The 15,911-nt window shown below is 39.0% G+C and overlaps 1 protein-coding gene across 1 annotated transcript in view; it reads right to left on the bottom strand.

Annotated features, from left to right (window-relative positions):
* AGAP2 (ArfGAP with GTPase domain, ankyrin repeat and PH domain 2) overlaps positions 1–15,911 on the bottom strand; it is a 159,097-nt gene that overhangs the window by 45,600 nt on the left and 97,586 nt on the right. Inside the window, exons 4-6 of the mRNA XM_018566600.1 lie at positions 6,403–6,488; positions 3,692–3,833; positions 248–382 (exon numbers count right to left, since the gene is read on the bottom strand). Coding sequence (XP_018422102.1) covers positions 248–382; positions 3,692–3,833; positions 6,403–6,488 — 363 coding nt within the window. The remainder of the gene's footprint in view (positions 1–247; positions 383–3,691; positions 3,834–6,402; positions 6,489–15,911) is intronic.

Here is a 15,911-nt window from a genome sequence, read left to right on the forward strand (position 1 = left end):
AGTATTTTGAAAAGGTTTTTCTCTACTTTGTCAATTCAACTTATCTTTTTTAATCTAATATACTAGGCACGTTTTAAGCTAGGTCAAGAGTGTGTACTGAAAGCAGACTGCAACAGGCATACATTCAGTGTCCTAGACTAAACAGGCCTGAAGTACATTTTGGTAACACTACCAAATGTGCAGGGCCTTTGTTGCCTCTACTTGGAGTAATGAAGAATTTGTAGTTAAAGAATTTGTAGTTGCTTACCTTCAGTAAAGACTCGATCCACATTTAACCCATAGGTGGCACATGTCTCATAGTACATGCATCGTTTCATGTCATTGCACAGACCTCTGGCTCGCACATCTTCAATCACCCTGGGGTTGTTGGAACTGATTTTATCTGCAAAGAGTAACACTTAGATAAGTGGAATGACATGAGATACAGCATACGAGTTGTACCAGTTCAGATGTATATCAGTTATTTCCCACCCTGCTTCCTGTCAACTTCCTACGGTCACTTCACACATAAAGACTTAAAGAGCAACTTTACCCATGTCTTTAAAATAACAACAGATACACCTTTAGAAATGTTTACTAATGACAATCTACAAACACATAATTATAGATAAATTGCCGGGTTTTTAGTCTTTGCATACTTCATTTTTCTTTTCCTCCCCAGTCTTCTTACAGTGGCCATTTTTACTAAGGACAGATTATTCCTTCTCCCTTTACTTCCTGGAACTCTGGCACATGTGACTGGGACATGTGGCCATGCACATCATCTCAGGGGAGGAAAATGCCTTTTCCTGAGATCTCATGAGATTTTACAGTTTACAGATCAGATTTCTCAGCAATGCAGTGTGATGTAACAATCCCAGGATCCATCTCTTAGGCATCTCTATGTCACTAATGCCCAAGAGGACCAGGAAATGGAAAAACTGTACATGTAAGCAAAATATGTTTATTTAACTATTCCATTTAAAATGATTTCATCCCATTGGCATGCACAGCTGCATGCCAATGGGATTTTTAGTGAAAGGGGGTAAAATAAATACAGTGATACATTTGTTTACAGACACAGAACTAAACAGAATCCCCAAAAGCAGAAGGTAATAAACATCTTTCCTAAGATACCAGCGCAAATGAGAATTGTATTCCCTCATTTGGCCCAGAAGACTGCACCCAGCAGCTTAGCCTATGAGAAACAGCAATGGATTTTGTCAAATCTTTTTCATCTTTAACTATTTTCACTATTTTTGAAGTATATGTTATGCCAAAACCTTTACTGTTCATTTTGAATAGAGCAGAGAATGGTTGTGACTCCTTTTAGGTCCTGTTGGAGAAATAAACCTTCATGTCCTGTTCCAGCAACACAACCGGAAATTTGAGAAGACCTCTCCAAAGCCAGGAAAATGCCCTTTTAGGCAGCTGTCACTAAAATCCTTTGTCACTCATCCGCTTTTATACTGTAGACAATGGTCTCTAGGACAAATATGGATGGCAAATCTCCACAGTAGGGAAACACTGCAATAAAAAGCTGACAGACGTTCTAATACTTACCACTATTTCAAAGATACAAACATGCGTGTCCAAACATGTAAGTTAGTTCACGTGTGTGGCATACATTGTCGTGTGTGTGTGTGTGTGCGCATTTGTGTACTTTACTGTACAGTATTGTATAGAGTACAGTAGTACAGTAGCTATATTTCAAGCCCAGGATGTCCAGAAGCAAGCATAAAAACAGCAGCGATGTAGCTGGGCACCTAGGCTAACTGTGTTGGACTTACGAACACGCTCTCGGAACGGAACTTGTCCGTAAGTAGGGGACTTACTGTATATATATTTTGTTTAACCCCTTCATGACTGAGCTTGTTTTTAGTTGCTGTTCGTAAATGACTACTATTCATGAAAGGAAAAAAGAAAAAAAAGCCAGTATAGCTTGAGAGAGATATCTCTCTCGATCTATACGAGCTGTCAGAATGCTGGCAAAAGCCAGCATGTGTGTCCCTCTGCTTTGACTCTCAGACACCCGATATTAAGGTATCGGGTGTCTGAAAAAGGTTAACCCTTTCATTAATGAATGCCTCTGTAGTAAGGGCAGCCATTAATGAATGTTAAAAGCTGATTCTCAGCGTTTAACAGCCCTCTAAAGCAGCAAATAACTCGTCACGTACAGTGTACGTGACAAGTCATTTGGTCCCTTTGTGGCTGGACGTACAGTGTACGTCTCCCGTCACGAAGGGGTTAATATAAACCAGATGCAACAATAACAAATCATGCCAGATCTTGTATTTATTTCTAAAAATGGCTACACAGGTTTGTGGCACAGATTCATTAGTACTGTCAAGTTTATTAAGGGAGGGGGAGAGGTCTATTTTAAGCCACCAGGGCCATCTGGCTTGCAGTCTTTATTTCTTCATAGGAACAGACAAAAATATGTTCCGGGTGGGCACATTTAATATTTGGAATAGAATAATATTCTTTTGTATCTGCACGTCCAATTTCCTCTTAATGTGACTAGAGAAAGCTCTACTAGAGTAAGTAGGTTTATTGTTACAATCTGATTGTACAATCTCCTTTAAATCTATCAAAAACTATGTAGTGCAATGGCCTGCCTGAATGGATACCAATTGGTTGGATAGATTGGTCCTCATAGCACATAGTTTGGGTAAGTCTAAAGCTTGTATTGCCAGATTCATTGTAATGGGTATGGTGAACCTAAGCCAGGGTCATTCCTCCTATTGTTTTGTTCTATGTAACTTTTACGCACATTAAATTATTGTAAAGTCATTTTTTTCCTTTACCAAGTCTAAAGTCTCTCTGTCAATGGTCTAAAGCAGGGGTCTCAAACCTCCGGCCCTCCATCTGTGGTGAAACTACAAAACCCATGATACATCTCTCTTCGGGAGTCATGTCTGTGGCTGTGAGAATCTTGCAATGCCTCATGGGATTTGTAGTTCCACCACATCTGGAGGGCCGGAGGTTTGAGACCCCTGGTCTAAAGGCACTCTGTAAAAAAAAAAAAGTTTTGCCTTTATATTAACTTTAAGCACATATACTTTTTGACTGACAGATGCAAGAACATACTGTTTGTTTTGTTGAATATTACCAAATTTTTTAAATGAACTCCTAAAGTACCCATTATTATTATTATTAATTTATTTATTGCAGGTGTTTTTATAGTGCCAACAATTTACACAGTGCTTTACATGTGTACATTCACATCAGTCCCTGCCCTCGAGGAGCTTACAATCTAAGGTCTCTATCTAACATGCATATAAACACACAGTTTGCCAACTAATACAGAAAGTTAGGAATTACTTGCATGGCAATGAGTTAATACACAGGTAATAAAATGATGAAACAATTAGAAGCAATACAATTAGTGGAAATGCCTGCAAAAACTGCCCTGCCTTTTACGAAATGAATGTAATATAAAAACCATCTAGATAAATAACACTCCATTAAGAAATATTCATCATGTTATGGTACATTGTGCTGTTTAAAATATTATTGGCTAAATGGCTACATATTTACATCTTCTACTGGTCCTTCACAATGATTTGGGGATGCTGTATTGTAACCTCTATTGTTAGAAGATCATCCTGTATATCACCAATCAGTACAGTGTAAAGTGATTTAAAATGCTGTTTTATACCATGCTACAACAAATATGTAAAACTGTCCAATAAAGTAAAAGAAGGTTTACCTTGAGTCCCCACCAGTGCCACAGCAATGTCAGACACGTTACGATAGTTCGCCAGGAGAGCATAGTACTGGAATATGTCCTGAAAACTTGCTTCATTTTCCAGGCTGAACACAAAGATGACGCCATCCACCCAGTTAGAAAACTAAAGGTCAAAATGTAAAGAGGTTCAATCAATACACAATCTGTCACTGGGTATTATTGGTTCACATTTAAACCATCCTCACCTTCTCTAGGGAATTATGAGGACATTTTCTGAGCCTGATCTATACTAAAGTTGAACCCAGATTGCCAAGAGGGAAAACGGTCACTTTTCCATGCTGACAAAATCATGCTAACTTAATCCATCCTGGTGTACATGCAAGCACACTGATATTGGTGAATACCACTGTCACTGTACTCATCACTTTGGGGTAAAACCTTGAATTTTATGCATGCTAAAAACATTTGTGGAATATCACATAAAAAGGCATAAATATTGTTGCTGCAGCTGCACATCATTGTTTTCGCAGTGTTTTCGCACATATTATCACGTGCTTTTGCACTTTTTTGGGGCATGTTTGATCTGCGTATGTTAAAAGAGAACTATGGGGTTAGGGCTTTTCCCCATAGTTCTCCTTAGGGTAACGGGAGGACACAAACTAGCATCCTCCAGTCACCCTAAGCTCAGTATAGCTAAGCTAAGCTGAGACGCCACAGCTGAAGCGGATCCAATTATGTCTGAATCTGTCCTGCTGCGTGAGTGACAGCTGGCTCTGCCTATCTAGAGGCAGAGCCAGCTGTACCAGACCCCTCCCCCGTTCGTTCCGCCAGTCAGCGCTGGAGGATCGGAGCGTGGAGGGGGGAATCCAGCCCTTCCCCTGTCACGGCAGAGAGCCGTGACAGGATCAAGAAGTGAGCGAACGCCGGTATGTGTTTGCTCACCTCCCGATCTACTGAGGCGACCTGTGACAGTCTCATTGTCACAGGTCGACTAGAACTATGAGGTGAGTGAAAAGCAGTTCTCCTTTAAGACACACTTTATAGCTAGCAGATTGTGAAATATTACTTTAAACTAGGGATGCACAGATACTTTTCGAGTACATGTGCAGATACCTGGCATTTTAATGAGAACTACCAGGGTTGCAGCGGTTGCAGCTGGGACCTAGCTGTGGCACTCCACCACTGTCCTGAAATCATTAGTCTGTATTGTTTTAGAAAAACTCTCACATGACCATAAACAAAAATGTATCAGTACTCGTACTTGTAAGTACTCGGCAAGTACCAGTACTCGTACTCGCAAAACTGGTATCTGTGCATCCCTTTATTTATATTTATAAAAACAAAATCATACATTAAAACAGAGATGTACAAATCCCAGGAGCTCCGTGTGCTCCTTACTAATGACAGCTGCCTCCTAACTTTTTAATTTTTCTCTAGTCTAGTCTTGGAGCTCAAAAGTATCGGTACATGTACTCGTACTTGTACTCAGTACTGTACTTGGTATCTGTGCAACCCTACTTTAAACCAACAAACACGCACAAAAAACGTGCAAAAATGTTGCGCGTTTCCAAGTGTTTTCAATTAAATTTATGGAGACAAAAACACACAAATCTGCAGAAAAGTAGCTCATGTACTTTTTGCAGTGACAGGTGACAAAATGCTCAGGTGTGAACAAGGGCCATAGAAAGAAAATGGAATTCCTTGTGTTGAGCATTTTGTAGCTCTGAGATTTGAGCTACAAAACACTTAGGCATGAACGAGGACTTAGCGTTGACACAGCCAATTATAGTCTCCACTGGAAACCAGGGTGGCAACACAATAAACCAATAAGAAGAGAGTGACAGATGGTTGGCTGTCTATAACATGAAGTGCCTGAACAAGAACGTTCACTGTAGGGTCTTCAGGTATTATTTTAATTAAAATTGCAGATTTAAGCAGATTGAAGATGCTTAAAATTACATTATGAGGTAAAAGCTTATAGGAGATTTATGAATTGGTTTATATCTACTTTAAAAAAAAATCTATTTAGATCCACAGTTGCCCTGGTTTTGCTCATGTGCTCAGCTATGACACCAGCCATTTGAGGATTTAAAAGATTGGTTGAGAGCTGACAAAAGCACACTGGCAACTGTGACAGTTATCACCAGACACATGCCCTAAATGTAGCATACTCTGTGCATGCTCTAGCAGGCAAAATGTATATGAAAACACTGCATTAGGGGTGAACTTCCCTAACGGCGACACAGACAGCAATAAAAGCCTAAGAGGTGTTGTAATCCCTCTCCACTCTATCCAAAACTAAAAGTTGCACTTTAAACTCTCATTTGGGAAACAGTTGCATTTGTGGGTTTAGCTCACTTTAAGAATAGTTTTTACTTTATTTTTTTTATTTATTTGGGTTTTTATCGTGGCCTGCAACAAAAATGGAAAGGAAATCTTTTAAGCCATACACTGAGTGATAAGGATTCTTCTTGCTGTAAGCCAGTGCTGCCCATTAGGTCAATCGCGATCTGCCAGTGATCGCGATGTCCTGTCTTCTCTGGATCCCGCTGCTGTCCCCCATCTGTATGCAGCGGGGATCCGATAAAAAGTGAAGCTGCAGTCGGCGGCGGGGGGCGGAGGACGGACCCGCTATCACAGCAGCATGCCGAGCGGTGAGGAGAGAGAGCCGCTCGGCCTGGATCTGACAGCCGGCGTCTCTCTCTCTCTCTCTCAGTAACAGTCATAGTTACCTTTGCATCAGGGGCCCCTGCTTCTTCTCTGATCAGCAGTAGGTAGCTTTGGCCCTCCACACTAATCTCTTTCTTGAACTGATCACCTGAATAAAGATAAAAGAAATGTATATGACATATTCAAGAATTTCTAAAGTCCCAGCATATACCATCCTGTTGTAACATCAGCATTGTAATAGGAATACATACTAGATTTGTTTTTGATAATGCAACCAAAGCTTACTTGAAAAAAAAATCCCTTTTATGTAGTGAGTGCTGCCTTCCCAGTGTGCTTTGCATCTCTTTCCCTGCTGTTTGATGTGATGCAAACTCAATTTCTCAAAACTACATATCCCACCATACATTGCTTCCAGCAAGTAATGATCATTTTACATTGTTCAGTTGTAGTTCAGAAGGCAGGCTCTGGGAGAGTTGTGACACAAGAAAGTGCATATCCACATAGTGAAATTGTGACGCTGCATTGAGGAAGTACATCTTATGGGCATCATCAGTAAGTAAGATTACAAATTTTTAGATTGATCAGGTTATTAGCAGTGGGATAGACCTTATGAAAATTCAATATAAAAATACATATTCATGTTTAATTTTTGACCATACATAGCCTTTAATGACATAACAGATTTAAACTTCATGAAGCAGATTGTTTGTACTCATGTAGTTTCCTAGAAACTCCAACAGAAAACATCACATTCACGCCTGGTAATGTGTGAATATTCAGGGGGGAACAAAACACGGTTTCACATTGAATTTTTCTGACGTTTTATTTTATAGCTCAGCTTTTCAAAGAGCTCAGGCAAAAGTGGTGAAAGGATGTGCTGCTGCCATCTGCCAGTAAACCCAGGGGGTTGGTTTACTAGAACCAAATAGGCTGTTCAGTCTTCAAGGGAATTTGCACTTTGCAGGGAAGTTTGCCCTTAGTATAGCGTATGTGATGAAGCTCTGCTGACTTCCCTCATCCAATCATGTGCAGGCAAAAATACAGTTTTAAAGAAAATGTCCTTGCACGTGATTGGGTATTCTTTGCAAAGTGAATTTTCACCACATTCACCAAGCTAAGCGAAACTTCCTCTACAAAGCACACATTCTCTTGCAAAGTGAACAGCCTATTTACTTCTAGAAAATCACATCGCCCCCATATTGTCTAGCTGCCCACCTTTAAAGAGCTGATGAACAGAGCTATCACTTCACTGCACATGGAGCGTAAAACTGCTCCTTACAGGCCAAAAGTCAGACTCAGACTTTTGTTCTACAACCACCGCTCTCCAATGCAAGTCTGCTGTGTCCCAACTGTGGACATTAAAATGGAACTTCACCCAGCTATCAAAAAGGAAAAGTCAGTAGCTACAAGTACTGTTGCTGTGGACTTTCATAAACCACATTGAGGGGAATTTATCAAAACTAGAGCAAACACAATCTGGAGAAGCTGTGCATGGCAACCAATCAGCTTTTCTGTTTAATTTTCAAATCTTAACTAAACAAACTGAAGACAGATGCTGATTGGTTGCCCTGGGCAACTGCTCCAGATTTCGTCTACTCTGCAGTAAAGACTGGCTAGTTTACAGTGCTGCTTCTGTACTCTTCCAATGTAAATTTTGATGTACAGTTGAAAGCAGGAGGCTAGTATCAAGCCAAATTGGGGTACTATTTAAAAATATGTTTACATTTTTCTAAATGAATACATAACTGGATTAAAAACAGTCTTCTATATCTACCAACTCTTTTAACTAAATGAGAATATCTGTTTTAGATTTCTTTTTGACTAATCCAGTAATATAACACATCCAATGCATATCACAATTGCAGCAATGTGTAATACTACAAGTGTTTGACAAGATACAACAGAACTGGCTGCATGGTACAAGCTTGAGTGAGAAGATATTTCATGTGAACTAAGGTATAATGAAAAGGACCAGAACCAGGCTGGCATCCATGGCATTGTTGAGAAGCTGTGTTATGTCTAAACAATCTATATGAGCTCCTCCATTTACAAGCATTCTAGGGCCTAAAACAGTATAAACCACTTTACAGGGCACTGCATTGGGAGGAATTTATGATCGTGTTTGCGACAAATTCTTTTGTCGCAAAGACCAAAATGTTATGCTGAGTAATCGCAAAGCTTTATCTCTGTTATGCTCCTTTTTTAGGTGTTCTTGCGACATATTCATATTTGCCACTCGCTGCCCATGTTTTCCGACAATTCGCATAATTTCTCAAATGCGTAGTAATTTAATCTATTATTTGTGACATTAAAAACCCTCCAAACTGTTGCACATTCTAGAAGTGTTCCTAAGCACTTCTTAAAGTATCATAGAGATAACTCAGCTTCATACCCTCAAATCAGCTAAGCACTGCAGGGCTGTTCAGTGGTCATCCAAGAGGTTCCCTACAAGCATGCAACAGTTTAGAGACAGTTTAGAGATTGGGACGATTTTGAGACAATTCGCCTTATGAAGGCATTTAAGAATGAAACATAAACTAGAATAATAAATCCCTGATATGCACTAGATATCAGGGATACGGTAGTTTAGGAGATGCTGATCATTTGACCAAATTGACAGATTCCCCCCATTGCACCTAAATTTGATCTCCGGGGTGCCGACAGTGGTTCATCAAGAAACAGCTGATATTTGCATAGTGTATGGCTGGCTTAAAGCCTAACCAGTGCAACATAAATTCCAATTTGCTATAGGTACTGTATTTTTTCCTGTTTCTGTTTATTCTAATAAGCCATATATATTACATGATTGCATGCTTATCTGCTGGGGAAATATTTGTACATTTTAAACAAAAGTGAATAATAAAAGTAATAACATGTGAACTGCGATAAATGCAGTAGAATTGGTCTAAATGACCCACATGATATAGGTACAGATCAAATGTGCTCCACGGCTACATGCATGTGACTGATGCTGAACAATAGCTAGATTTACATCTGCTACTCTGTGTAAGGACAAACCATCAAACCATCAAATATCAAAAGATTTTACATGGAAACTACGGCATTGGGATGAAATTGGTCTAAATGACCCACATGATATAGGTACAGATCAAATGTGCTCCACGGCTACATGCATGTGACTGATGCTGAACAATAGCTAGATTTACATCTGCTACTCTGTGTAAGGACAAACCATCAAATATCAAAAGATTTTAGACGGAAACTACAGCATTGGGATGAAGGAATCCAACCCATTTATTTTAGGCAAAGCTTTAAAAAAACAGGAAATTTTTCTGAAGTCAGAATTAAATGAACAGAATTTCTAATCAGTTCCTTTCCTTCCTTCATGTAAGCCTATGTGTACAGGGTGACTTCATTCCTTTGTGTCACTCTCCATCCATGGCTGGTTTCCTCCCAACTTCAGAGGCCTTCCTAATCTCCATGGTAACTGAAACCAGAGACTAAGGAAGGATGTTGTCATATTGCGTCCACTGTTCAGTAACCATGGAAACTAACAAGAAAAGAAGCTACAGAGCAAGAAAGCAAGATGTGGATGAGTACAGGCCATCAAATTTAGATGTTTGGGTGAGGATCAGTGTTGTACAACAATTGTTCTTTTTAAATGCTTTTAAGTCTGACTTTAGCATTTAAATACATGAAAATAATGTTTTATTAAAATAAAGTTGCAAGTCAATCTGCTTGTTAGTGATTATTTCCCAGTGAAAACATGGTTCCTTTTTTTCTGCTTACATATCATGCCACAAACAGTATTACCTGGCTAATAACTAAGCAGCATATTTGCTATTCACCTTTACTTAACTGCTCTAAAACTGAACAATCAAAAGGACATTTCAGCTGGGTAGCAAATGATTGCTTGCATGTCTACGCTGGATGATCAAATACACCCTTTAGTTCTTGATGTGTTCCTAGAGAATTTATAGAATTTTCAGTTCAGCTGATGTAATTGCCTTTTTTTTCTCAAGCTGCCACATACTAGCCGAAATATGAAATTTGCCTTTCACTGGCAGTGTCTTTTCTACTGCAAGCAACAGCTAGAAGGAAGTAGGTTAGTTTACAATGGGTTCAGCAAAATGTTTTCAATCTCTTAATATAAAGTATGTATCAATGTATGTGTATATATATATATAGATATTAGCCCCAGAGGTAGCCACTGCACTCTATTTCCAAGGTAAATTCCCAGGTGCACATCCACAAAAATGTCCATACAAATCCAAAGTAGATATAGCGGCACTCACAGGACTTGAGATAAGTCAAGACAGCAACATTTTATTATCAAAGTTTCGATGGAGCTCAGTCCATCTTTTTGAGCTCCATTGAGAAGGTGACAATAAAATGCTGATGTCTTGTCTTATCCTCTCTGCAAGATCTGTGAGTTCCTCTATAGCTATATACATTATAAACATATCATACATAACATCTATAAACATTTTATGACGCCTATAGCAAAATTTTGATGGATCTCCGCAGCATTCTCTCGGTCATACCTGGTAATGTCAATTGGGACAATAGTGTAATTGATCCTAACCAAAAGGTATTTCTATATTAAGGGCAGGCAGCAGGGGAGCTGTTAACATAGTTAGTACACTACTAGGGACCAGTGTTGTGGATGGAAGTTTTACCCCTTTGCCTAAAAATCACTTGAGCATTCAGCTCTGCATGCTGATATGAAATCATCTTACATATTAGCTATACAAAGATATTTTTATTTTACTACAATTTTTTTCCCCCTTCCTGATCCACTTTGGCACAAATTATGCAATCATGCCCAAGCATTGCATCCTGGGAAGATTATATCAGCAGAGCATTGCTGGGAAATCTTATCTGTAATCTCAGGAGATCTCAGGGAAAGACATTTCCCTTCCCGAGATGATGTGCATGTTCACATGTTCTAATCACATGTGCCAGAGTTCCAGGAAGTAAAGAGAGATCTAGTTACCTTTAATGTGTTTGCCAATTCGAATTTTAGAAACAAGCTCATTTTATTGACATTTACTGAAGTAGAATGTTAATGTATTTCATTTTTTAATGCATAAAGAGTTTTGACAAAGAGGGCAGACAATTTAAAATGTTCCAGATTATTGTACTGATGTTCCACGTACTGTATATGAAGATCTTTACAAATAATCTGTAAAATGCTTCTTTTCTCTTTAGCTTTTACTTCCATTCAATACATCTGGTGAAAATCTCTGGGCCTTATGTTACATTGGTCAATACCGAGACAAAAGAATCTGTTGCATTTTTGGTGTAAAGATAAATTTTTAATCTGAATGCTGAATTTTTGGAGCAAACATAATTTATTGACTTTATCAAAAATCATGTTTGAAGGTAATGTTATAAACATCAATAGCAACATGGTTTTGCTCTCAGCATAACACACTCAGCTTCATATAATAATGGGGCAGAAACTGCGTTGCCCCCAGGAAGCTAACCCAGATGCCATTTTTTTCAAGCAGGTTAAACATGATTGCTCCCACCAACGTCATGCTAAGGATTTATTCTCATAAATAAGAAAATATCAAATTGGCAAGAAGCCATAGAAGTGCTTCCTGGTTTTGGTTATAAGATATGTAATGCCAGCAGTCTTCCTCCCTAGTTATGGACTTCACAAAGATCTCTGTTAAAAATTCCACAATATTTCAAAGGTACAGAGAAAGAAATCTCCCGATCGACTCTGTAAATATTGCAAATTCAAAACACAGTTTACAAAGGAAATGCAATATTGTGTAACAAGGCAGGGTCCAGAGATGGATTAAGGCAGATTTAGCCCCTGGGCAAAGTAGCAGCTCTGTCCTCTCCCAACCCTTCCATTGACACTGATAAGGGACATAGGCACAACCAATGCCTGTAATAGAATGGCCTGTGCCATTCTAAACCAACTCACTACAAGTGCATCTTCCCTTGTGAAGTGACAGACAGATGCACAGCTTCAACAAACTGTGCCATTCCCCTGGTAAGCTGCAGGAGCATGAAGGTTGTATCAAGGCCCCCTGGACATCCACCAGGACCCTAGCCCCCAGCCTAGGTTGCCTTCTGAATGATTCGGCTCTGCCATTTTTTTATTTAACTATATTATATTATTGCACGTAAATTATCAACAGCACTGTTTTGGATTACTTACCAACAAACAACCTGTACGCTTGTCTTAATGCTGTGCTCATTGCTACAGAAGTCCATGGTATAATGTCAAACATCCACAATATAGTAGCTCCAGGAACTGATGCACAACACCTGTAGCTTTCAATGGTAAGCTACAGCATCAGGACCTGGTGATTGTCTGTTCGGGGGTAAGTACTATAAAGACACAAGGCTGCTGAAAAGGACAAGGAGGGGGCTTTGAGCAACATGTGTACCTGACCTTTAAAGGACTACTAGTACAAAATGTATTCTGTGCTGATAGCTGTAAACAAACAGCTAATAACGACAGAATACTTTTTCTTCTACCCTAGTGGTAATATTATTCAATATATTATTTCCTTTTTGGAAATGTGGAAAAAATATAGGTGTGAACTTAAAAATTAAAAAGGAAATCATGTTTTGAACTATCCTTACAGGTTTTAAATGCAAACAATACTTTTGTGTTCTTTTACCACTTCGGCTCCAGAGCACGTTCTTACATTTTTCACACGTTAAAATCTGTCTTTGTTGCTAGAAAATTACCTAAAATCCTGCCGAAATGAACTATATATTTCTGAAAACAGAGGCCCTGTACAATAACAAGATGGTAGTTGCATTGTTTTATGTTGCATGATATTTGCTGTTTATCAAATCTATATATTCAGCATAAAATGCACTTAAATCAATTTTAGTGCCCTGAAATACAATTTACTTCTCAGTTATTTTGTATAAAATAAAAGAGGACATTGTGTTGCGTGAATAGATTGCAAATATGCTTCATACCTGTGTGCACCTGTGAAATGGCAAAAACCTACAGTACACAGAATTACACATGCCCACAAGCTGGAAGCACGGTAAAAAAAACCCAGAAACTAGCTCTTGGATGCTCATGGAATTCAGCTATGCAAGATCCTCTAATATACATATTAGCAACCCTCCCAGCCTGAGAAACTGAGGTAAAATCATCACATGGAAGAAACACATTCAAACATACTGTATGTCTTGCCTTTCCTCCTCCTCCTCCTCAGTATATGATAGGTGGAAATATTTGTAACAGCCACAGACACAGCAAGTCTTCCACTAGCTCCCAATGATCTAAACATGGGGGCAAACATAAAACCATCTGCTTATCTGGTTAAGGCACAGCACATTCTCCAGCAGATATCAATCTACTAGCTTGGAAAAAAGAGGAAGAAGGATGGGCAAGCAGGGGAGTGACTTGCCTTGCTGTGTCTTTGTGGAGACACAAACAAGGATGGTATTATAAGACCCTGCAAGGGGAAGGAGCCACCCTAAAACAGGATATTAGGGCCAGTTCTCAGGGGACCAGCTGATTATGCAGGAAACTAAAACTTTTAAACATCAAGAAGCAGCATCCATTGTAAGTGATTTATTCAGCATTTGAAATAGCTTACAAACCTTTTGACTTTAATATCACTTTAAAGAGTATATAAACCCTAACAATTAATTTCTCTTATCACACGCTCTGGGTATCATGAGAATGAGTGGGATTCAGTAGTTTAAAAGACAGCTGGGCAGGACTAACACCTTAGTCTTGCAATTTCAGTCCACAAAAAGGCAAGTGGTATCACTACAGAAGAAAAAAAATAGTTGACTCTTGCAGGCAAATGGTGTATTGTACTATATATTTTTATTTTGTCCTGACGTGCTTTAATGTGCTGGAATATAAAAAGTCATCTGGCTCCACATTAACGCAATTGGCTAATGCATTTTCATCAGTTAACATATAAATACAAAATACATGTAAGCAAGTTTAAAATAGGACCTTGTTTTTTATAGGTAAAGCTAAACATTTTTCATTTCTGTTTTTTCTTTGGTGCAAAGCCCAAACTATTTGTTCTTCTGTAAAACAGACGACGTAAGTGAAAATCAAAGATAAATGCTGAACCTAAAAGAAAAATAATCCTTAAGCATTTCTTGTACATATTGTACATAGAGAATGTAGTTTATGTGACTTAAGTAAGTCTGCAGTAGCTTCACGTGAAGCAGCAGCAAATCCATGTGAGTGCTCAGAGACTTCAGCACTAAGCTGAGGGGACAGCTCCCATTGGAGGCGTTAGAAAAAATGACATTCTCTGTTCTGCATTACAGTGTGGGGAAAAGCAACTGAGGATTTAAGACAGATTCTTATACCAGGCTTGTGGCAGCTGCTGGTTTTAGCTGTGATTGTGCTGTGAGGTTTTATAGCTCTGAGCCCGTTTTGTTGCCACTGTGTGCATCAAATTAGGGATGCCTGTCACAGACTGTTTTAGAGAGGAAATGTGTATATAATGTTGGTTAAGGCAAATGTGCCATTTGGGAGACTCATCAAACATCATTAATGATGTATTAAAGGGATTTCCTACTTCACTAATACATGTCTCCAATCCTTTCAAGAAACTCCTGATAGTTAATAGATAAGGGTGTTAATTCTTGAATACATGGGAATTAATTCTATTGTTCATTCTACATCAGCCCTCTCCTTTTTTGTTTTGTCCTTGGCAGACATCCATGGAAAACTTGGGGCCAACATTTAATTGATTATGACCATTCAGAAAATTCCAAGAACGTTTTACAGTTACATGAATATGAAGCTTTTATTGCAGAACAGGAAGCGAGAGCAGGAATTTTTGTATTGCAGTTGTGTGTTGGCTCTCATACAATACTAACAAATAACTAACCAGTTAAAGTGTCAGTAAACCTCACAATGTTTTTGTCATTGCATATAAATCTACTATGTCTACCTGTATGCTTCAAGTGACATTAAAAAGGTTTTTAAGCTATTAAATCACTTATGATGGATGCTGCTCATTGATGTTTGAAAGTTTCAGCATCCTGCAAAATCAGCTGGTCTCCTGAGCACTGGACCTAATATGCTCTTTTGGAGTGGCTCTTTTGGAGCCACCTTTGTGTGTGCTAGTAAGCTGTGTGTGTCTCCGCAAAGGACACAGCACGGCAAACTACTCCCCTGCTCCCTATTCCCCTCTCATCCTTCTTCCCTTCTATCTTCTCCAAGGTAGTAGATAGATAGTTGCTAGAGACTCCTGTGTCCCTTGCAATATTGTACTGGACAGGAAGTTCAGGGAAGCTGAGCTAAGAGAGCTGTAGCCAGCTGGTTGGAAGCATGATGACTAAGTGCTTGGGCAAAAATGTTAATATTTTACTAGGCAATGTATATTTGTTTGATTATTGAAAAAAAAGTTTGAGAGTTTAATACTACTTTACCTTTTCTAGCCTATTATATGCAAAGCTAGTAAATAACTGTCTGATGCTGGCATTTCCCTGGTCTACCTTTTCCTGAGTGGCAATGATTTGGTATCCGGTCCTCTGCCTCCTGCATTGCCACTCTTAGTGGGCATGCCAAGGTTATCCCTGTGAGGAAACTGTTTTCTCCTCTAGAAGCTCCCCCAAGTGACTGACTATATCCAGCGTCTTG

This window comes from Nanorana parkeri, unplaced genomic scaffold, assembly GCF_000935625.1.
Source record: "Nanorana parkeri isolate BGI_ZX_2015 unplaced genomic scaffold, ASM93562v1 scaffold961, whole genome shotgun sequence".
In the NCBI taxonomy this organism is placed as follows: domain Eukaryota; kingdom Metazoa; phylum Chordata; class Amphibia; order Anura; family Dicroglossidae; genus Nanorana; species Nanorana parkeri.